The 22,588-nt window shown below is 43.7% G+C and overlaps 2 protein-coding genes and 1 non-coding gene across 9 annotated transcripts in view; 2 read left to right on the top strand and 1 right to left on the bottom strand.

The window, feature by feature from the left end:
• TTC1 (tetratricopeptide repeat domain 1) overlaps nt 1-5,219 on the top strand; it is a 561,082-nt gene extending 555,863 nt beyond the window's left edge. For both annotated transcript variants that reach the window (XM_050794822.1, XM_050794821.1), the window contains one exon: nt 4,607-5,219. In XM_050794822.1, coding sequence (XP_050650779.1) covers nt 4,607-4,740 — 134 coding nt within the window. In that variant the 3' untranslated portion in view covers nt 4,741-5,219. The remainder of the gene's footprint in view (nt 1-4,606) is intronic.
• PWWP2A (PWWP domain containing 2A) overlaps nt 895-22,588 on the bottom strand; it is a 64,819-nt gene continuing 43,125 nt past the window's right edge. For 2 of the 6 annotated variants that reach the window (XR_007726695.1, XM_050794782.1), the window contains one exon: nt 17,073-19,358. Coding sequence is in view for 3 of the 6 variants with exons in the window: in XM_050794782.1 (XP_050650739.1) it covers nt 19,345-19,358 (14 nt within the window). In the remaining 3 variants the exon portion in view is untranslated. Of the gene's footprint in view, nt 1,722-3,198; nt 3,331-17,072; nt 19,359-22,181; nt 22,306-22,588 lie in introns of those variants that run through there. The other 4 variants (XR_007726696.1, XM_050794776.1, XM_050794775.1 and 1 more) reach the window with 4 other exon arrangements.
• Nucleotides 12,247-12,348, top strand: LOC126957730 (U6 spliceosomal RNA). Its single transcript, XR_007726905.1, has one exon. It is a non-coding gene; the product is annotated as a U6 spliceosomal RNA (small nuclear RNA).

Below are 22,588 nucleotides of genomic sequence, written 5' to 3'. Positions count from 1 at the left end.
CCGCCTGTGCTATAGGTGGAAACAAGGAAACCTCATTGATTAGTGTCCAGATAAGGAAGACAGAATTTGACAACCAGTGGAAAGTGTGGCAGATAGGCTAGTTTGGCAGATGATCCTACTTGGATACAAGGAAGCTGCTTTAGCCTCTGAGCACCCAACCTGACTCTTAAACTGCAGGCAGAAAAATGTGTGAGTGTGCTTATATTTAGGAGCCTGAGCTCTACTGAATGCTGTTGCTTCTCTGTCATTGGCACAAACAGCAAAAAGTAAATTTTTCAGTCACTTAAAACTTGTTGATTCTACCATACTGTTTTGCCCTGTTCTTTGTGTTCCACTGACCACACTCTGGCTTCAGAGCCCATCTACCCAAGCACTGTAGAAATGTTAATGTTTGTTCAGTGAATAAATGGCCTCTTTCCCATAATGTGGGCCTAACTTTCTGTCAGAACCACCCCCAGGGTCTCCCTTTCTGGTTCATTCTTCATTTTGCCACAGGATTACTAACCCTGAACACTCAGTTCTCAAGCCATCAGAGGCTTCCTGTGGCATGGGAACTGTAGGCTGATGGGCCTGGCTCAGGAGGGCCTGGCGGGAGGCACCTGCCTGCCCCGCTTCAGCCCCATTGGACACACAGCTCGCCTACCTACCTCTGTGCATTGGCGCACACTGGGCTTGCACTGACACCACCTCTGTCTCATATGGTTGCAGTCCTATGGCCTTTGGTGCCTGGTTCAAGTGCAAACTCTTAGACAAAGATAGACCAAATCTTCTCTTTCCTCCACCCCTTTCCTCTCTTCCTGCCCCAGCCGAAGGAATCTTCCCCTTCCTGACTCTCATGGCATGTTATAACTCAGCTACACATGAATTTGGTTTTGCGTGTGTGTCTTGTCTTCCTTGTCAAATTCTAAACTTGTTTTGGTGTATAGACCATGTCATGTATCTCTGCATCTCTACTACACACAGCAAGGTGCCACACACATGTAATGAGTACATGTTGGTTGAATTAATCTATATCAGGTGACCTTAGGTCTTCTCTAATGCAGAGACTATTTGTGTGTCTTTTATTACATACCTGCTACCTGCCAGGTATTATATATATGTAGTCTTGTTTAGAAAGCAGAATTTTGCGTTTTCTTTTCTTTTTTTTTTCTTTTTTTTTTTTTCCTGTAAGTGATGGTTGGTGAAATTAATGTGGAATGTTATAAAGGCAGAGATACTGGAATTGAAGGAAAAAGAATAATTATCTATGTGTTAGTCTGGATCATCCAAAAAACAGATGCCAAGATAGGATTAAAAGTACAAGAGATTTATTGGGGGAAACACCTGCAAGGGAATATGGGGCTGGGAGCTGGAGGATGTTGGCAGAGCTGGCAGACCCCTGTGGAGGAGGAGGAGCGGAGGAGGGGCTGGGAGCTGGAGGATGTTGGCAGAGCTGGCAGACCCCTGTGGAGGAGGAGGAGCGGGGGAGGGGCTGGGAGCTGGAGGATGTTGGCAGAGCTGGCAGACCCCTGTGGAGGAGGAGGAGCGGGGGAGGGGGAGTTTTCCACTGGAGTGTGGTGTTGAGAAAGTTTCAACAAAGCCATTGGGGAGCCAGCGCTGCCCCTCAGACGAGTCCCTGGCCTGCCCCTCGCATGCTCAGGCGCTGGCTGGAAGCCGCAGGCGGGAAGGGTGGCCTCTGCAGGAACGTGCTGATGGATTTTAGAGTGCAGCCACTGTGTCCCCTGCATTTGGAGAAGTACATCTTCATGACTGCCACACCATAGAATCACACAAGCTAAAAGTTCAGAGGTGACTTGTGGCAGACAGGCCCTTTAGCCAGTTAGGCAAAGTGAGAGCCTGGGAAAGAGAATTCTTCCTCTCTTTGGCAGTTTGAGTATTTGCAGTCTTAGCTTGGAATGGGCTTTCTGCACTAGAGGGAAACCTCCTTTCGTGCAGACCAGCCTAAAGCCAAGCCACTGCTGCCTGAGGACACTGCCATCGCTGGAGCACGGTGACATGCCATCACCCGGGACCGATTCCCATCCCCTAGAGCACTGTGGCGTGCGGCCCCTTCTGAAAAGGCTTCCTCGTGCTCCTGCAAGGTCAGAAAGCACTTCTGGGCACACCTCAGTCTTTTGGGTCTGCCTCCCCACTAGACTGTGATCGCTGTGCATGGAAGCTACTTTTATTCTTGACATCCCAGTGGCTCACATAATAGATGCCAAGTAAAATCTCCAGTCTGTACTTTAAATTGTTTTTCTGGCACTGGAGATGAGCTTGCAATGATCCCTCCATCCATGTAGTGGCCCTGGGCTCAGTGGACCATCCAGAGTAGGCCTGGACCGGAGGCTTCTCCACCATGGAACTGCCCCTCCTCGAGAGTCTGATGTGAGTGGCTCCTGAGAGTCATTCTCACTTCACTCACTCCGTATCACAAGAGCCAAGGATTTCCCAGTACCAACATTTTATTGGGCTGCTTTTGATGGGTTTTTTTCCCCCCTTCCCTGTCCTCTTTTTCCAACCCCAGGACAAACTGCCAGCGTTCCTGGTTGGTGTTGCTAACTCAGGTTGCCCTGAGGCTGCCCTGTCTTACTCTTGCTTATTGTGAGCCCCTCCCTATACACACATGTGCCCGAGGCTGTGCCGCTCCCGTGTGCAGGCACCCAGGGTTTGTGCCGGTGGTTTCCTGACACAAGCAGCAGCACTGAACGTGTGTGTCCCAGGTTTAGGTTTCGGAGGCCTGCCTGGAGAACGGCCATCCCAGGTTCTGGGAGCTTTCTCAATTTACTCTTTCATCCAAAGATGGGTTGGCCTTTCTCTGGACATGGTGAGCTTCCTTGGGCTAGTTCTTAAGCCTGAGACTAAAAGTTCTTACCATGCGTTATTAGGGAGGCCTGGAAAATGTAAAGGCCATGCGTCTTTTTTGCTGTTACCCAGGCTGGAGTGCAATGGCACGATCATGGCTCGCTGCAGCCCTGAACTCCTTGGGCTCAAGCAGTCCTCCTACCTCAGCCTCTGCATAGCTGTGACAACAGGCGTGTTCCCCCACATCTAGCTAATTTTTAAATTTTTGTAGATACAGGGTCTCCCTATGTTGCTCAGGCTGGTCTCAAACTCCTAGACTCACGTGATCCTCCTGCCTCAGCCTCCCAAAGTGCTGGGATTACTGGTGTGAGCCACTGTACCCAGCCAAGGCCATGCATTCTTTAAGTGCTTTACCTGGGCTTTACTCTAAGATGGGAGGTCTCAGAGTGAGAAAAGCTGCTAGGAAGTGGGAAGGAGCCTGTGCCTCTGATGATTAGGGATTTCTCTTTTCGTCTACCCCCATTCTCACCTCCACTGGAAGCAGACCTGCAAGAAAAATTAAAGCAGTTTAGAAAAGGTTGAAACTGTTTATTCACCCATCCCCGCCAAAATTTTCTGGAACATTCCTAGTTCCAAATGTTCCTTATATCTTAAAACAGCATAAGAACTGTTAGTTTTTTGTTTTTAAAAAAAAAAAAAAATTGTAGAGATGAGCGTCTCATCATGTTGCTTGGGCTGGTCTAGAACTACTGGGCTCAAACCGTCCTCTTGCGTCAGCTTCCCAAAAGTGCTGGGATTACAGGCATGAGTCACCACGCTTGGCAAGAACCGTCGGCTATACACCGTGACTTTTTTTTTTTTTTTTTTTTTTTTTGAGACGGAGTCTCACTCTGTCGCCCAGGCTGGAGTGCAGTGGCGCAATCTCAGCTCACTGCAACCTCTGCTTCCCGGGTGCAAACGATTGTCCTGCCTCAGCCTCCCTAGTAGCTAGGACTACAGGCACATGCCACCACCCTCAGCTGATTTTTGTATTTTTAGTAGAGATAAGGTTTCACCATGTTGGCCGGGCTGGTCTCGAACTCCTGACCTCAAGTGATCCACCCACCTCGACCTCCCAAAGTGCTGGGATTACAGGTGTTAGCCACCACACCTGACTTATATATCTCACTCAAGTCATGTGTAAATAAAGCCTGAAACTTGGGAAGAAGAGCGTGGACTATTGAGGTCTTATTGAGGTTGCTGTGCAAATGAACAAGATCCCATTTCTAAGAAATGGCTAGTCTGATGTAGAAGCTAAGGATTTGCTTAGGAAAGCAGGAAGCTCTTGAATATGAATCCAAGCTCAGTGGAAATGGACTGAGTTGAATTAAATTTAGCAGGTGGCTGCTGTCATTCTAGAGAGAAGAGACTTGGAGGGACCTCTGCCCTCACTACCAGGCAGACCTGGCTTGGCAGGGTGCCTTGAGCCTCACTGGAACAGCAGTTGGTTTTCCCAGAACTCACCCCAGAAGCCTGTGTCCTTTGATAGTACTGGCCAGTTAGGACAGGAGGCTCTGATCTCCCAGAGAGAGCCAGCAGGACTCCACTCTCATCTATGGAAGCACAGGCTTGGGGTGGACGGCACTGAAGTGACTGCACTGCTGAGTGGGGAAGAGGGGTTGGGAACTCTCCTGGAAGCTTTCATCATATTAAAAGTAGGCATTTCTTTAACTGCAAAGAGATGCTTTTATATTTTGTACTCAGTGCTAAGGCAAGATTAATTGGTGCCTTCCTGCTTCTGTTCATTCCTGTATTCATTTGAGTTTTTGCTTTTACATTACAGGTAAATTAAAAGATCTTGGGAACTTGGTTCTCCGACCTTTTGGGCTCTCCACGGAAAATTTCCAGATCAAACAGGATTCCTCTACCGGCTCGTACTCCATCAATTTCGTTCAAAATCCAAATAATAACAGATAACAAAGATAACAATAGCTTTACAAGCTGACTTGGAATTGTGTGCTGCTTGCTGTTAGCAAGGGGAAAGGCCCTGCCAATGTTTAACTTTTAAAAGCATCTTATCTAAAAGAAAGGCTATGCAGTAGAGCCTAGTGCTCCCTTTTCCCTCCTTTATGATCAGGGTGAAATGTACTTCCTGATGTAATGAACCTAATTTGATTTCCATTTTAAGGTGGTGTCTGTGTAGCTGGTATCCCGGTTCTGGCTGTCCTATGTCCAGGAAGAAGCCCATTTGTCGAGGCTGACCTTCCTTATCCACACAGACACACAGCCCAGCAAAAGCCTCTCCTGAACCAAACAGACCTGTTGGTTGGGAGACTGCCCAGACATGACTGATGACGGGTTCCCGCCTGCCTGTCCCCTCCCTGATCACACAGCTAACGAGGCTGCCTCCAGCATTTCCTGATTTCCTCTGTGGTAATAAAAGCTTTCTGTGCTTAGGTCTGGGTTGGGTTGTGAATTTTGTCACGTAATGACAACTAAGGCAGAAGCCTTCTCTGGCTTTGGGAGCAGTGTTGGTTTCAAGCAGGGTTACTCATAACAGATTCCACAAATCTGCCCAAAGTTTTTGTTGCCTTGTAGATTTATCTTGAAGAGTTGACCATTCTACCATGTACTAGAATTCAGAAAGTCCACCTTACAAGCTGTCTTGGGCCCCACCAGGTTTGTGTAGATAATTATAAATCTGTTTTTGACCAAATGTTAGTATTTTTAACTTAAAATAGCTTCATCAAGGAATGGTAGTATATGAATCCCAGAACAAAACCATATTCTTTTCAACTACATGAACCCAGAGGTGTCAAAGATAGAATATTTTTCTCCTCATCAGTTGATGCTAGTGAAAAGCTTGCAGTTGCTCTGGTTTGACTGTCAAAAGCATTGCCATGCAAGTTTCATCTTGGAAGTAAATTACACATATAATTCTGTAAGTGACGTGCAGTAGTCAGTCATACTCCCAGTGTTAAGGACTATGTGATTCTTCTGATCTGTTCCTAAAAGCTTTTGATCTTTTTTTTCCTTTTGGTCAAAGTGAACCTCAGAAGAAACTGTGTTAAATCTGGCATCCAATTTTCCCAAAAATGTATGCGTGAAAAATCATACAAGTTGTATGAATACTGGATGGTCTGGAAGTGAGTGTTGAGTGCTTCCTGTGCAGCCAGCATTATGCTAGACAGTGGTTCTCAATTTTTTTTTCTTTTTTGAGACGGGGTCTCGCTCTGTCACCCAGGTTGGAGTGCAGTGGCGCGATCTTGGCTCACTGCAACCTCTGCCTCCCAGGCTCCAGCAATTCTCCTGCCTCAGCCTCCAGAGTAGCTGGGATTACAGGCATGTACCACCACACCTGGCTACTTTTTTGTATTTTTAGTAGAGACAGAGTTTCACCATGTTAGCCAAGCTGGTCTTGAACTCCTGGCTTCAAAGTGATCCACCCACCTCAGCCTCCCAAAGCATTAGGATTACAGGTGTGAGCCACCGTGCCCAAACTTTTATTTCAGGAGCCCTTCATAGTCTGCAAAAAAAATTTTAAGAGCATTTCCACTTATGTGCATTATATCAATATTTAGTATATTAAAAATTAAGATAGAAAATTTTAAAGTATTTAATCCCTTTAAAAAATAACACGTTTCATGTTACTATCAATAATTTTATGTCAAGTCAGGAACGATGGATGGTTTATGCCTGTAATCCCAGCACTTCAGGAGGCCAATGTGGGAGTATTGCTTGAGACCAGAGCTCCAGACCAGCCTAAGCAACATAGCAAGGTTCCGTCTCTACAAAAAAAAGTTAAAAAAAAAAAAAATTAGCTGGACATAGTGGCTTCATGCTACTTGGGAGGCTGAGGCAGGAGGATTGATTGCTTGAGCCCAGGAGTTCAGGACTGCAGTGAGCTATGATCCCACTGCTGCACTTCATCCTGGGTGACACAGACCTTGTCTCTAAAAAAAAAGTTTTAATGAATTTTTTTTTAATTTTTATGAAAAAATCTTCCAACTCAAAGACACATTTTAGTGAGAAGAGTGACATTTTTGCAAATCTCTTTAATGCATGGCTTGATAGAAAACAGCAAGAGTCTCACATCTCCTATATTCAGTTTGTCATGAGATCACAGTGCAGTCATTGACAGGATGACAGTGAAAAAAGTAGACCCTTTAGTTTTGTATTATGAAAATAGTTTTGGCCAGATAGACACCTTGAAAGGGTCTCCAGAACGCCTACAGAGCCTTGGACTACATTTTGAGAACTACTGTCAGATTGTGCCTGGAGCTCAATGGCTTAGACTTAGCAAAATCAGGGCTGAGATTCCTGAAGGACTGTCTGTGTCTCCAAGGAATAGGAAATAGACTTGTTCATCTAGAAACAGCTTTGGTTAAGAGAAGATGCCCGAGACCACCATTGCCGTGAGTGTAGAGATTTTGTTTCTTAGGCTTCGTCCTCCTCTTCCTCTCAATCACACTGAAATCTTATAGGTGCTACACAAGGCCAACATTACATGCTCCCAGTGGGTGGGCCAAGCAGTGCATTGTCTGGAAAGGAAAGGATGTCAGCAGGTGTGAGTTTGCTTAAGCCAAGGAGTTTTTATCGGGCACTGTTACTTTGCTGCTTCTAACATTTGTAAGAAAAGATATATTCAAACCTTTTGAAAATGTTTGACCATAGAAAATCTTCAGAGTTCAAAAGTAGAAAGTAAGTGTTAAGGTAGGAAGGTGGCCTGTATTTGCCTATTGCTGCTAGAATGTATGATTTTAAAGCTATGGCCAGGTACCGTGGCTCACACCTGTAATCTCAGAACTTCGGGAGGCCAATGCGGGCGAGCACCTGAGGTCAGGAGTTCGAGACCAACCTGACCAACATGGTGAAATCCCATCTCTACTAAAAATATAAAAATTAGCCAGGCACAATGGCACATGCCTGTAATCCCAGCTACTTGGGAGGCTAAGGCAGGAGAATTGCTTGAACCCAGGAGCTGGAGATTGCAGTGAGCCAAGATCACGCCACTGCACTCCAACCTGTGTGACAGAGCAAGCCTCCATCTCAAAAAATTTTAAAAAGTTATATGATGCTTCCCACCCCTCACCAAAAAAGCATACCAGAATTTACTTTTAAGGTAGTAACACTGTGATGTTGTACATATTCTTATTCCAACAATATTGCAATGGGTCAAAATAATTTTTGGAGGCTGGGTGCAGTGGCTCAAACCTGTAATCCCAGCACTCTGGGGGGCTGAGGCAGGTGGATCACCTGAGGTCAGGAGTTCCAGACCAGCCTGGCCAATATGGCAAAACCTCATCTCTACTAAAAATAAAAAATTAGCCGGGCATGGTGGCGGGCGCCTGTCCCAGCTACCCAGGAAGCTGAGGCAGGGGAATCGCTTGAACCCGACAGGCGGAGGTTGCAGTAAGCTGAGATCATGCCACTGTACTCCAGCCTGGGTAACACAGTGAGACCCTGTCTCAAAAAAAATTTTTTTTGATCTTTTAGAATTGCCCTGGAGACTCTGAGAAACATTCTTTAAAATATCTACTATTTCTCATCTGCCTCCTGAGTAGACCATGAGCTCATGAAAAGGGCCACATTTATGTTGTTAATAGTACCAGCAGCTACCACTGTACTAGAGACTTAGTAAACTGGTATTAAAGGATATTCCACAAGAGGTGGTTTTAATGTGAACAACCATCACTATTGAAAAGTCTTCTAATTCTGTGCCCTTTTGGTGCCTGTTTTTTCAGATTTCTCCTTCACTACTAACCAATATCTGTTACCTCAAGATAAATAGAAACTAATCATCTCCATAAATTTTAAGACCCAGCAAGTAATTCAAATGTCAGCTTAGGAGGCTTGCTTGCTATTTTTTCTCAGCCAGGCACAGGTCCTGTAATCCTAGCACTTTGGGAGGCTGAGGTGGGCAGACTCCTTTAGCTCAGGAGTTCAAGACCAGCCTGGACAATATGGTGAAACCCCGTCTCTACAAAAAATACAAAAAACTACTTGGGTGTGGTAGTGTGCGCCTGTAGTCCCAGCTACTTGAGGGGCTGAGGCAGGAGGATTGCTTGAGCCCAGGAGGTCGAGGCTGCAGTGAACTGAGATCATGCCACTGCACTCTAGCCTGGGTGACAAAGTGAAACCAACCTATCTTAAAAAAAAAAAAAAAAAAAAAAAAAAAAAAAAAAAGGCTTACTTGCTATTTTTCACATTCCAAAGAATGCAGTGGGAGACAGAGACGACAGCTTGGTGTCACTGAATCAAAGTCAGTAACTTATCTGTGACTTAACCCAGTATTGCCCGAAGTGGCCACCTCACCCTGGAGTTTCTGGCCCTAGTTACTCAAGTAAACTTTCTTAGTAGTGTTATTTCGTTAAGTGTGTAGTTCTGGCAAATTTGGAGGGCTCAGCTAGGGTTTCTCAACAGTGAATCCAGTAATCATACCCATGGAGCTCAAAACAACATTCTGTAGGCTGGGCACAGTGGCTCATGCCTATAATCCCAACACGTAGGGAGGCCAAGGCAGGAGGATCGCTTGAGCTTAGGAGTTTGAGACCAGCCTGGGCAATATAGCAAGACCCCATTTCTGTAATAATAAATACATAATAAAAATAAAAAGCATTCTGTAAAGAAGGTCACTCTAAGCCAGTCTAGCCTGTCTTGCACGGCCATGTAGAATGTCCTCAGATGTTGAACATTCAACTTGGCCTGTAAGCATCTGTCTCCTGGTTTTTAAGTTTTCATTTTTTGCATCTTGGATATTTCCAAGGATTAAAAAATCCTCAACTTGGCCGGGCGCGGTGGCTCAAGCCTGTAATCCCAGCACTTTGGGAGGCCGAGACGGGCGGATCACGAGGTCAGGAGTTCGAGACCATCCTGGCTAACACGGTGAAACCCCGTCTCTACTAAAAAATACAAAAAACTAGCCGGGCGAGGTGGTGGGCGCCTGTAGTCCCGGCTACTCGGGAGGCTGAGGCAGGAGAATGGCGTAAAAACCCGGGAGGCGGAGCTTGCAGTGAGCTGAGATCCGGCCACTGCACTCCACCCTGGGCGACATAGCGAGACTCTGTCTCAAAAAAAAAAAAAAATCCCCAACTTTTCCTTTCATTTCAGTCTCCTCACCTTCTCCAGGCCACATTTCCATCAAGTCTTATGTTTTCTGTATATTCCCACACTGTATCCTAACTACTTTTCCAGTTTTCACAGGAGCAGCTTTTCCATTGGTTGGGGCCTCTGCAGGAGGCTTCCCCAGGAAATTGGGATTTCTAAAACAAATTCATACTCATATGGTGGTTTTTCTGTGTAGAGTGCACTGTGGGTTCATTCCTTCATTTTACTCATGGATCCATGCTGTTAAATTTACCTATTTTAAAAATCTCAACCATTTTTCTAAGAACTAGCTAGGTGCAGTGGCTTACACCTGTAATCCCAACACTTTGGGAGGCTGAGGCAGGAGGATCACTTGAAACCAGGAGTTCGAGACCTTAGCCTAGTCAACATACTGAGACCCCATCTCTACCAAAAAATGTTTTAAAACCAAGTCAGGTATGGTGGCACATGCTTGTAGCCCCAGCTAGTTGGGAGGCTGAGGCAGGAGGATCACTTGAGCACAGGAGTTTGAGGCTGCAGTGAGCTATGACCGAGCCACCACACTCCAGCCTGGGTAATAGTGAGAGACCCTGTCTCTGAAAGAAAAAAAAATATGCCTTTCCATGTGTGCTTCCCTTTCATCACAAGCACTGCAGCCAGTTTGTTGTGGTTGGTGATTTTTAGCCTTTTGCTCCTTGCCCCATTCCCTGCAAAACGCCCATCTCACTTTACAAATAACTGTACTTAAGGAGACAGTGTTATACCATGTCTAAGTGTGGAAGCTGGGGAGTTGCTAAGCCTACATGTTATAGATGCTCCTATAACTTTAGGGACATCGTGGCACTGGGCATACATCTGAGCTTCGGCAAAATGACGAGACCTCATACACTGTCCTTCAGAGCTGCTTGGATAAAGCCAGACATGAATGTTTGTGTCATCCATAAATGCTGACAGTTGCAGTTCCTACAACGTTTTATGTAACTAAAAGTAGGGGAGAGTGCTTTAAGAAATGTTGCTGGCCAGGTGCAGTGGCTCACACCTGTAATCCCAGCACTTTGGAAGGCCAACATGGGTGAATAGCTTTAGCCCAGGAGTTCGAGACCAGCCTGGGCAACATGGCGAAACCCTATCTTTAGTAAAAATACAAAAAATTAGCCAGGCATGGTGGTACACACCTGTAGTCCCAGGTACTTAGGAGGCTGAGGTGGAGGATCACCAGAGCCCAGGAAGTCAAGGCTGCAGTGAGCCAAGATGGCACCACTGCATTCCAGCCTGGGAGTGAGACCCTGTCTTAAAAAGAAAAAGAGATGTCGGGCTTAGTAGTTATTTCTGGTGCCCCTTCACTCTCTGAACTGGCCTCTGAGACTACTGGTAAGTAACATTTCACTCAACTTTCAAGCTAGGATCTAAGTTGGTGCAGGAAGACTAGGCGCAGGAGCTTTTTAGAGGCATTTTACTGCCTGAATAGATAGTGGGAGGAGAAGCTGGCAGCAGGCGTCAGATGTAAACCTGATGGAAGATATATTTTTGCAAGCATGGTCTGATCCCAAGAAGTAAGCAGGCCTGCATATCCTTTTACCACCAGTTCTGTAAAACTTGGGATGTCCAAGGGAAAGGCTATGATAACAGACCCAAGAGGACGGCTGTTAAGACAGCTGTGGAAGTTAATGGCTGCTTTAATCTTGGAAAAGATCTTTAAGAGGAAGAGTCCAATAATCCCCCAAGACCAAAGTGCAAATCTGAGACACCACATAGGATGGGAAATATCTCGACGAGCCCTCATCCGTTTCCTCTGCTTGTTATCTGTGCTCTCTCCAGATTGCCCTTGGCTTAAGAGGAAAGGCTGGAGCTGCTGGCGCTCAGCTGCGCAGCCCCCGTTCAGATGCAGCCTTATGAGCCTGCAGCCTGTGGTCACTGCCAGCTGGATTGTATGTTCCTTCCTGTTGTTTTCTGTGATCACTTCCCTTCATTACTGTGCCGGTTCCCTCCCTATGCTCGTCCCTCCCCTTAAGAAATACAGGAGGGACGAGGATAGGGAAGAGAAACTCTTCCTCTAACCTTATCTGTGGCTACTGTGTACTTGATACATACCCACACAATCCTAGTCAACTCTCCTTGAAGTGATTTCAGTTAGGGATTCTTTCCAGCCTGCTTCCTCGGTATTTGATAGTAACAAGCTTAATCCTTCCATCACCTGGATTTCCTTTTAAAAAGTATGTGTGCATTCCACCAGAAGTGGCTGAAAAATATGTTCCTTCAGTGAACTGCACAATTAAAAGCTGTACAGGGAAAGGAAGCTATCATTTGCAATCACTTCCTCCTGTTGTGTGCAGAGCTATCCTGACCTCACACTATTCCAGATCCATTAATGCCTCTGAAAATGAAAAATTGATTACTGTGCTTGCTTCGACAGCACATATACTAAAATTGGAAGGATACAGAGAAGATTAGCATGGACTCTGGAAAAAAAAGTCAATTAAAAAAATGGATTACTTGCTACCAGCCAGTCCAAGTAGGGTGAAAATAACGTTAGCACATGAGAACGACTGCTTACAACCCTTCAAGGGGCAGTTTACGGGCTGGGCACAGTGGCTCATGCCTGTAATCCCAGCACCTTCGGAGGGCGAGGTGGGAGGATCACTTGAGCCCAGGAGTTCAGAACCACCTGGATAATATAGGGAAACCCTGTCACTACAAAATAAATTTTTTTATGTTAGCTAGGGGTGGTAGCGCATACCTGTAGTCCCAGCTACTCAGGAGGCTTAGGCAGGAAGACCACTTGAACCACAGGGTTGAGGCTGCAGTGAGCCATGGCTGCACCATTGCACTCCAACCTGGGCAACGGAGCGAGACTCTGTCTCATAAATAAATAAATAAATAGCCAGATGTGATGGCAGGCGCCTGCACTCCAGCCTGGGCAACAGAGTGAGACTCCATCTCATAAATAAAACAGAAATTAGCCAGGTGTGATGGCAGGTGCCTGCATTCCAGCCTGGGCAACAGAGCAAGACTCCATCTCAAAAATAAATAAATAAATCAAAAATTAGCCAGGCATGATGGCAGGTGCCTGTAATCCCAGCTACTCGGGAGGCTGAGGTGGGAGAATCACTTGAACTCAGGAATCAGAAGTTGCAGTGAGCCAAGATTGCACCATTACACTCCAGCCTGGGCAACACAGCGAGGCTCCGTCTCAAAAAAAATGTTAGTTTATGAAAATGAGTGAGAGAGCTCGGCGCAGTGGCTGGACGCACTGGCTCATGCCTGTAATCCCAGCATTTTGGGAGACTGAAGTGGGAGGACTGCTTGAGTCCAGGAGTTCAAGACCAGCCTGGGCAACATGGTGAGCCCCTATCTCTACAAAGATAATTTATTTTTAAATTAGCCAGGCCTGGTAGTATGTCTATCTGTGGTCCCAGCTATTCAGGAAGCTGAGGTCAGAGGATCGCCTGAGCCCTGGAGGTCGAGGCTACAGTGAGCCAGGATTGCACAAGTGCACTCCAGCCTAAACTGTGCAAGACCTTGTCTCAAAAACAATACGACTAAAAAGAGTAAAGATGTTCTCTATTTTTACATTTCAAAGCATCAGAATTTTCAATCTTCCTGGCCACAAGTTGGTACTTGTTAAAGCTAGGTTGGGTACACAGGGGTTTGTTTTACTGGTCTACTTTTACAAATATCTGAGATATTCTGTAATAAAAACATTAATATCGCCAGGCGGGGTGGCTCATGCCTGTAATCCCAGTTATTTGGGAGGCTGAGGTGGGCAGATCACCTGAGGTCAGGAGTTTGAGACCAGCCTAACATGGTGAAACCCCATCTCTACTAAAAATACAAAATTAGCTGGGTGTGGTGGCACATGACTGTAATCCCAGGTACTCGGGAGGCTGAGGCAGGAGAACTGCTTGAACCGGGGAAGTGGAGGTTGCAGTGAGCCGAGAATGTGCCACTGCATTCCAGCCTAGGCAACGAGCAAAACTCCATCTCAAAAAAAAAAAACAAAAAATTAATATGAAATTTTCTAGTTGCCCAGTCCTCTGAGATCTGCAAGCTAGGAATACGTGCCATCATACAAAAGTTAAGTTCTATCAGCCAGAACTAGAAATATGATTCCCTGCCACCTTTTTCCTTTCACTCAAGTGGAAACTGGAAGCTCCCATTTCCCCCTTCACTAAGGCACAACAAGGTCTGCTGCCTCACTGCCAAGGAAGCCCACAGCAAGTGATCTATGCCAGTGACCCAGTGTCAGCTAGTCTTCATTTCCATCAGTCCCAGCTGCCGGTTCCGCTTGCAGAAAAATATGGCCTATTAAGGTGGGAACCACTACTAGGCACTGGGCTCATCAGCCATCAGTCGTCATGACAGATGTGAAGGGAATCCCCACCCAAAAAGGCTTCTGGAGAAACTCTTGGTTTCAAATGTGAAGAGGTGGATTTGAAGATACTGGAATCTCACTGTCCCTCTGCGGCCTACAGTACCAGACTGACGTCCACATCAGAGACATGCCCCCCTGGACTCACACCCAGCAACTGCCACGTGCTGTCTGAGCCAGTGGCAAACAGCTTCCACTCGGTGCCTCCCACTCAAAGTCAGAAATCCACAAACCTGAAACTCCTCAGGGATGGGAGTAAGGGAACAGAGGTAGGGAAAACAGTAATTAAATATCAAAGGAGTAGGTTTTCCTAGGCTATACACAGTACTTGATCTCAAGTTTGTAAGGCGTAGTTTGATTGCCCCAAAATTAAATGCTGTTTGCAACTTTGCCCATAAACTTAACTGGGAGAAAAGGGCTGATAGTTTCCTAGGGCAGTGTGGTACTTTGATTGGATTCTGAATTAGCATCAGAGGCTGGAGATTATAGTTTCAGCTTGTGCTACAGAAGCTCGTCTGGCCCGTCTCATTTCCTACAGATGTTAAGAAAGCCGAATCTAGGCATGTGAAGGGTCGTATCCATCCTTGTCTTCTGTAAGGCTGTTCTTACTAAAGGCGCTGGCTGTGCTTTTCTGGGCACTAACATGTCAGGCTCTTCTTTTACCTCAGGGCACTCCACAATGATGTTACAGTTCAACTTATGTAGAAGATCGCCCAAATTTTGAGCTGCCTACTCAGGATCCAGAGGACTTAGGCACTGAGCTAAAACAAAACTCAGAAACAGTGGATTATATTCTAATTAACAACAATAAAAATTCCTGGCCCGGCACAGTGGCTGACACCTGTAATCCCAGCACTTTGGGAGGCCGAGGTGGGCAGATCACGAGGTCAGGAGTTCAAGACCAACCTGACCAACATGGTGAAGCCCCGTCTCTACTAAAAATACAAAAATGAGTCGGCTGCGGTGGCGCATGTCTATAGTCCCAGCTACTTGGGAGGCTGAGGCAGGAGAATCGCTTGAACCCAGGAGGCGGAGGTTGCAGTGAGCAGAGATCGTACCACTGCACTCCAGCCTGGGTGACAGAGCAAGACTCCGTCTCTAAATAAATAAATCTCATTCCAATTAAGCAAAGATTTGGCAGCATGCTAATCACTAGAGAAAAGGATCCTTAAAAAACAACATATGGCCAGGCACAGTGGCTCATGCCTGTAATCTCAGCACTTTGGGAGGCTGAGGCGGGTGGATCACCTGAGATCAGAAGTTCGAGACCAGCCTGACCAACATGGAGAAACCCTGTCTCTACTAAAAATACAAAATTAGCCAGGCGTTGTGGCACATGCCTGTAATCCCAGCTACTCAGGAGCCTGAGGCAGGAGAATCGCTTGATCCCGGGAGGTGGAGGTTGCAGTAAACCAAGATCACGCCACTGCACTCCAGCCTGGGCAACAACAGTGAAATTCCATCTCAAAAAAAAAAAAAGTCCAGGCACAGTTGCTCACGCTGTAATCCCAGCACCTTGGGAGGCCGAGGTGGGCGGATCACCTGAGGTCAGGAGTTTGAGACCAGCCTGACAAACATGGAGAAACCTCATCTCTACTAAAAATACAAAATTAGCCAGGGGTGGTGGCACATGCCTGTAATCCCAGCTACTCGGGAGGCTAAGGCAGGAGAATTGCTTGAACCCGGGGGAGGGAGGGCGCAGTAAGCCAAGATCATGCCATTGCACTCCAGCCTGGGCGACAAGAGCAAGACTCCGTTTCAAAAAAAAAAAAAAAAACCTCTTTATTCAAATAATTTCTTATTCTGAGAAAAGAATCATGGCCAGGTGCAGTGGCTCATGCCTATAATCCCAGCACTTTGGGAGGCCAGGGCAGGAGGATCACTTGAGTCCAGGAGTTTGACACCAGCCTGGGCAACAAAGCAAGACCTCGTCTCTATTATTTAAATTAAAAAAAAAAAAAAAACTTTACCTGAAAGAGGAAAAGTGAACTTACACTTTCTTATGTGAAGGCCAGCATCAGTAAGATTTTCAGTTGCATCTATGGGTTGCATCACTCATTCCCTGCATCTTGTAGGAGTCGTGTCTATAAATATACTGATATACATGACCAGGATCAGTGTGAGTCTCCTGTAGGCCCTCTCAGATAATGAGCACATGGGTTGTTAATCTTCCCTGGTTCTCTCTGTTCCATTTTCATTAGTGAGACGTTTGAGAGAAAAAAGATATTAGCAGAGCCAGATTCCTGTGGTCTCTTTTTCATACTCATTTAGATAAACTGAAATGGGAGAATGTTTGAGATTAAAGCCTTCATGTACTCTGGTATAACACGCAGCCAAAGGATTGCCTTTCTGAAACAGAAAAGAAAGTACATTGACCTAAGTTGCTGGGCCAGTCCTGTGAACTGTCTGTAGGTTTGAAAAGGCTCATTTCTCCTGATAACCAAGTGTTTCTGATTCCTAGGCCAAACCCTCGACCTCTCACTGAATGTGCTGGGCTGTTCAAGAAGCGACCATCTGTCCATAAGGGCAGGATTCCTTAAAATTAAAACAAAGGAAAACAAGACAAACCCAGCAGCAGGCATGTAATTACATCCAACGCTGAAGGGTAGGTTGTTTCTGTCAAAAAGCAGTTATGTTTGTGCACAGGGTCCTAATTAAACTGTTCACCCTTTCTCTATCTTTGGTCATAAAGAGGTCCCATAAAATCTCCTGCAGGTTGTTCTCCTTAGGAAGCACTGCTACTCAAAACAGCTCCCTAAGTACAGCCAGTGATTGAATTTTAATAGCAAAAAAAAAAAAAAAAAAAATTAAAAACTAACTCCTAAAAAGTAAACATAGTTTTTAAATAACTAAATTTTTAAAAAATCAAAGACTTTATTGGATAAAGGTTACACAACATTCTTTAACATTTAAAACTCTGAGCATACTTAAGATGAGAAACAATTTTTATCATTCAAGTCTACAAAACAAAATAGGCTTATGAAGATTGAAGTACAGACAAAAGGTAGCATGAAGCAAAGCTTAAATATTAAGCAACTAAAGCAATGAAAGTGAAATAGCAACATGGCAGGTCTAGATTTTAAATACCACCAAGTTTCATTTTTTAAAAAAGGAAAATCTGGTTTGCAACAGAACACCTTTGAGAATATGCCATGAGAGAAAAAAAAATTTATATACTTATAACCTGATCTCTCCCAATTCTTTTGCTTTATATTATTACTTCTTGGTCATTTCCATTACTCTACACAAATAAAGAATTCTAAAGCTTAATTAAAAATCTTGATCATACACTTCATGTATAATTCCACCATGGTTTGGGAGTTATCTGGTTCCTGAAGTGAGCCTGCAAGGTACTGCTGGTGTTTTGTATCTGAAAGAACAAGACTGACCCAAACCAAAGCCCTAGGCCACATAGAGTAGGGCACCCCTATAGTATAGTTCATGTCATCTTTAGAACTCCCTGCTGCTACAGTTCCTGAGCTGATTTTTTTCTGACTTGATAAAATATATAATGACTTCATAATATGTAATTTTCCAAACAGACAATTGTAGAATGCAATAAAAACTTCAAATTATTTGCAGTATAATTAGAATTTGCATTAAGCTCATTAGACACAAGACTGCCTGCCTCTTCAAGTTGTAAAACAAATCATAGGTGTATTAAATGTTTTCAAACTCACCCAGAACCCTTTGGTAATCCTGAGTCTGGGGTTATTAGGTAATTCCAAACTTACACAGTAACATTATGGAAAGTCTGACTACTTGAGCCAAGTGCTCAGTTACCTGTTACGTTGCTTCATATGAATTTTAAGGGTTTTTATTTTTTGGCGTATTTTCCCTTTTTTGTAATAAGTAATCAATATGGATTATCTTTCTGGTTTAAAAAATAAATCAGTATTGCCACTAAAAAACTTCAGTTTTATTATTATTAAAAGTACGGCACCATCAAATATAAAATGCCTTAAAAATGTAGTACTAACAGGCCCATCTGGTTTTCTCATGTTTTCTCCATTCATTAAAAAAGAAAAATTAAGGTTTTTTATAATATTTACCAAAGACAAGAAAAAAATTACAGTCTCTATTAGTAAGAATTCATGCTCCATGCATGAAAAGTTTGACACTGTTTTAAAGGATCCTGTTCCTGCCACTTGTCCCCCAGGGCCAAGTCCTACTGACACCTGTTAGAATTTCTTGCACTTAGGAGGGGCTTTCTGGAGAGAGGTTCACATCAAAATTTAGACGTTGTCACCTTTTTTGAACTAGATAAAACCAGTAAGGATACAGACAATAATAAAAGGCTTTCCAACCCAGCAGAATTAAGAACTAGCTCTTGGAGTATACATTTGCACTCCAAGATCAACACTAGCCTATCCTCTTTGAGTCAAAATTTGAAAGGTAAGAATGTAATTATGAAAATGTGCACAAAATGTTAAATACTAGTGGCAAATAAATATATCTTAGTATGTTCTAACAAGCAAACATATATTCAAGATAATACAGCCCTACTTTATTAAAGAAGGAAAAGATTCAAATTTTGTTTGTGGGGTGGGGTGGGGCACTGTGCCATCCTTTCAGCAGAATGTTATTTTCTGTTGTTTCTACTGGCACCCTGAAGGAAACATTGGCCTTGGCATATGTGACTATTGCTGTTTCACAGAAGAGCCATTTTAGAAATACCTTTGCTTGTATCTGAACTGATTAACCTAAACCTTGGAGAAAGCACAAAGTTTAAGTATGAAAAATAATTCAGCATTTCTGCATCATCCCATGTCTTTTAGGCCTGTCCAAACTGTACTGATAAGAACTTCACATTCAAAAGAAGTTACTGTCAGTGTTTCTTCATACCTAAAATTCAAGTGAGTTCTTGTGTGTGTAATTCACATCATTTTTCTCCTCATCTCATGCATGATTTATTGCAATAGTTTATTTTTTATAAAATATTCCCTAATACCTTTTCTTCGGTTTAAGATAGGACAATTTGCAAGTGCCCCTTTATAGACTTGTTTTTAACCACTGCCTTAACATTTACTTCTTAGTGCAGCTTTAAAAACTCCAATTTCATTCAGTCCTGATGCTCTGGTGTTCTCTGTGTCATTGTGGTACAGGTCCATGAAACCAGCAGCCTGCTAATGTCTTTGTGCTGAAATATAGTAAAGAAAAGGAAGAAAATGTAGTTAAGCACAAGTAATTATATGAGGAAAAGATGTCCTTGTTGTTTAAGCCCTACATAGACTGTGGGATCACACCTGATTTTTTCTTTTAAATCAGTTAAACCTGACCGATGTTGTTTTAAGAAAACAACTTACTGCCACTCTAAACCAGCAGAAATATTCATGTTATTTCTGAAGTATTATCAGGCCAGTTTCCAACACAAGTAAAATGGCTGTCATTTTTACATAATCAATGTGCACTTAGGTGTTTTTTTAAAAATACTTGCTTATAAATATCTGCCTAGTAACAGGGGAATTTTAATTTTGTTCTTTATATTGCTATTTCACAGTATAATGCTGTGAGAGTCAGTTTAGTTGCTGGGGACTGCTATGAAGCACCAACGGCCTTCTACTAGCACAGACTAGCCTACAGTTTTAGCAAATTTATAAACAGAGCCAGGCTATGTACAAATCAGCAGCAGGTTACACTGTCCACATACTTGCAGAGAGTAAAAAAAGAAGGGAGTGGAGGGTGCCTCCCCAGAAGTAGACACAGCACATCAGAAGGCATCAAGAGCACCATTTTGATACTAGAAGACAACACATGTACACTGGTTAGACTGACCAGTATCCCTTGTTACACCAGCAAACCTGATTATCAGCAGAGGCCTCTTCACCATACCTCCAACAAGAAGCAGGACTCTAAGCGCAGTATTTATAAAGGGCAGGGCTTATAAAAATGACTGCTAAATAGCATGACCAGAATGATCAACACTACCAACCTCCCTCTAATACTACGAAGTAGAAAGATGCCCACGGAAACCTTCTACAATCCCTGATTATGCTTCTCAAACCTGGAAACCCAAGTACCAACACGAGTTTCAATTCCAAAAGAGATGATCCGTGGAAAGAAAGATGAATTTTTTGGTCAAATGCATTTTTAAACCAAAAATGGTATTTCAGTGAAATGATAACAGACACAACAAACACAATGCAACAAGGAAAACAGAGAACCACCCCATCCTTCCCATTATTTAACTTCCAAACATTTCACAGGAGGTTATCTTCCCCATGTCAACAGAACTGACTTGATTTTGTGTTGCCTTCCGGTGTTCCCATGCTTCCTTCACTTACTAGATTAAGGCCTACAAAATACATTTCACAGGGTATTCTATCACGTTTCTCCTCAAGCAATGAAAAGTGACCTCTAGGGACAAATACTACACACATCAAGATGAAAGATGAATGTAATCCTTGCTTCTGGAAAAAAAATCAAAAACAAAAAAACAATGATTTATGCTGTTTTGAAATTTGACATTCTTGGCCGGGTGCGGTGGCTCAAGCCTGTAATCCCAGCACTTTGGGAGGCCGAGACGGGCGGATCACTAGGTCAGGAGATGGAGACCATCCTGGCTAACACGGTGAAACCCCGTCTCTACTAAAAAAAAACTACAAAAAAAAACTAGCCGGGCGAGGTGGTGGGCGCCTGTAGTCCCAGCTACTCGGGAGGCTGAGACAGGAGAATGGCGTGAACCCGGGAGGCAGAGCTTGCAGTGAGCTGAGATCCGGCCACTGCACTCCAGCCTGGGCTACAGAGCGAGACTCCGTCTCAAAAAAAAAAAAAAAAAAAAAAAAAAATTTGACATTCAGCTCAGTTTTTACTTTCTAAAACTAAGATACTGTGCTAATATGATTGCAATACTAATAGATTCAGGCTCACACAGAACTTTGGAAGCAAATGTTCCCATTTTATAAACTGAAAGAAAAAAAGGTAAACACCCAATCCCATGTACAATTCCATTTCCTTCTATTTATGACTCTCAATATTTGGCTTCAATGTTAGTGAGGCCTGTTCAAGTTCAGTTAAAATCTATGGCAGGAAAGGCAAGGACTCAAGCAGATCTTACTATTCCTATGAGAGGTGCAGAAAAATAAAAAACACTATTCCCTCAAGAGATACGCATCTTAAGGGTGGCTACCACTGCTACACAGATAAGTGTCCAAAATCCCAGCTGCAATCTCTAATCCAAAATTTGCCATTCTGACCCAGTTTGCAAATTACAGCTTCCATGCAACTCTACAGTTCTTCACTAGCTGTACAAACACCAGAGGGTTAAACAGCCTCACTTCAAGGAAGCAATAAAAGTAGTAAGTTTCCAAGCAGTGCAAACACACAGAAATCCCTGAACTTTTCCTACCCTATAAGGGCCCAAAATAAGCCTTTTAGGCATTATCCAAAAATAAATGTACTTAAAGAAATAGACTATATTTCAGCACTATCTTTTACCATCCTCTGGAATTCTGAGTTGCTTTATGTAAATGATAATGGTTTTGAGACTAACTCACTAAGAATATATATACATATATGTTTTCATATATATATTCTTATATATATATATACAGTTAAGAAGTAATGACTAAGAAGTTTAATGAATATAAAAGTGACAAAAAAAGACTGAGATAGTGAAAAGATAAAAGAAATCCAGTATTTTTGACTTTCCATGGAGACTCAGTTGCTATTTGACATAATTCTGCAAGGTCACACCCAACTTCTACCACCCTAAGAGAATCTGCTCTCAATTCACGGAAGCTCACAGGAGACTCCTGTTTTTTGGCATGGCAGGTAGTATCAATGGAAAGTTATATTCATTCATTAAAACTATCACCTACACAAGGCACACCGGCTACCAAGGTCAATGAAAACTAAAGAAAAAGAACTAATGAATTCTTTTAAGTCTAGCCTAATCTACTTCAGGAATGATCAAGTGATGACATGATGCCCTCTTCACTTTGTGGCAGGGCTTAAAACAGACAGACCTGCCCGTTTCACTGTTAACTTCAATGCTCCCAGTCTGAATCCACAGTGGTCTGTCAGACACTGTAAGGGAGCAGCAGGACTCGTCACTGTCTGATGTAATAGCTGCCATTTGTTGAGACCTATGGTAGAAAAAACCAAGTTAACAAAAATAAAGCATTCGAGTTTTTTTAATCCATCCATTTTACCAAAAATAGTTTTAAAATAAGACCAAAATTCAGGTGAATTTTCATAACAAATTTATTCTGGATAACGTGCTGGCTTCACAGAAAGAGAAGCTTTGGTACTAAATGAAAACAGACTTGAGAGCCGTGTAGACACAACAGCCTTGGCCCAGAGAGGGCACTCTCCGGCTCAAGTCAAATCCGCAGCAAGATGCCATGGGGCACACCAAGATTCTGCCCT

Source organism: Macaca thibetana, chromosome 6, assembly GCF_024542745.1.
Source record: "Macaca thibetana thibetana isolate TM-01 chromosome 6, ASM2454274v1, whole genome shotgun sequence".
Taxonomy (NCBI): Eukaryota; Metazoa; Chordata; class Mammalia; order Primates; family Cercopithecidae; genus Macaca; species Macaca thibetana.
The sequence above is the reverse complement of the archived record's forward strand: the minus strand, read 5'-3'. Positions and strand labels throughout refer to the sequence as shown.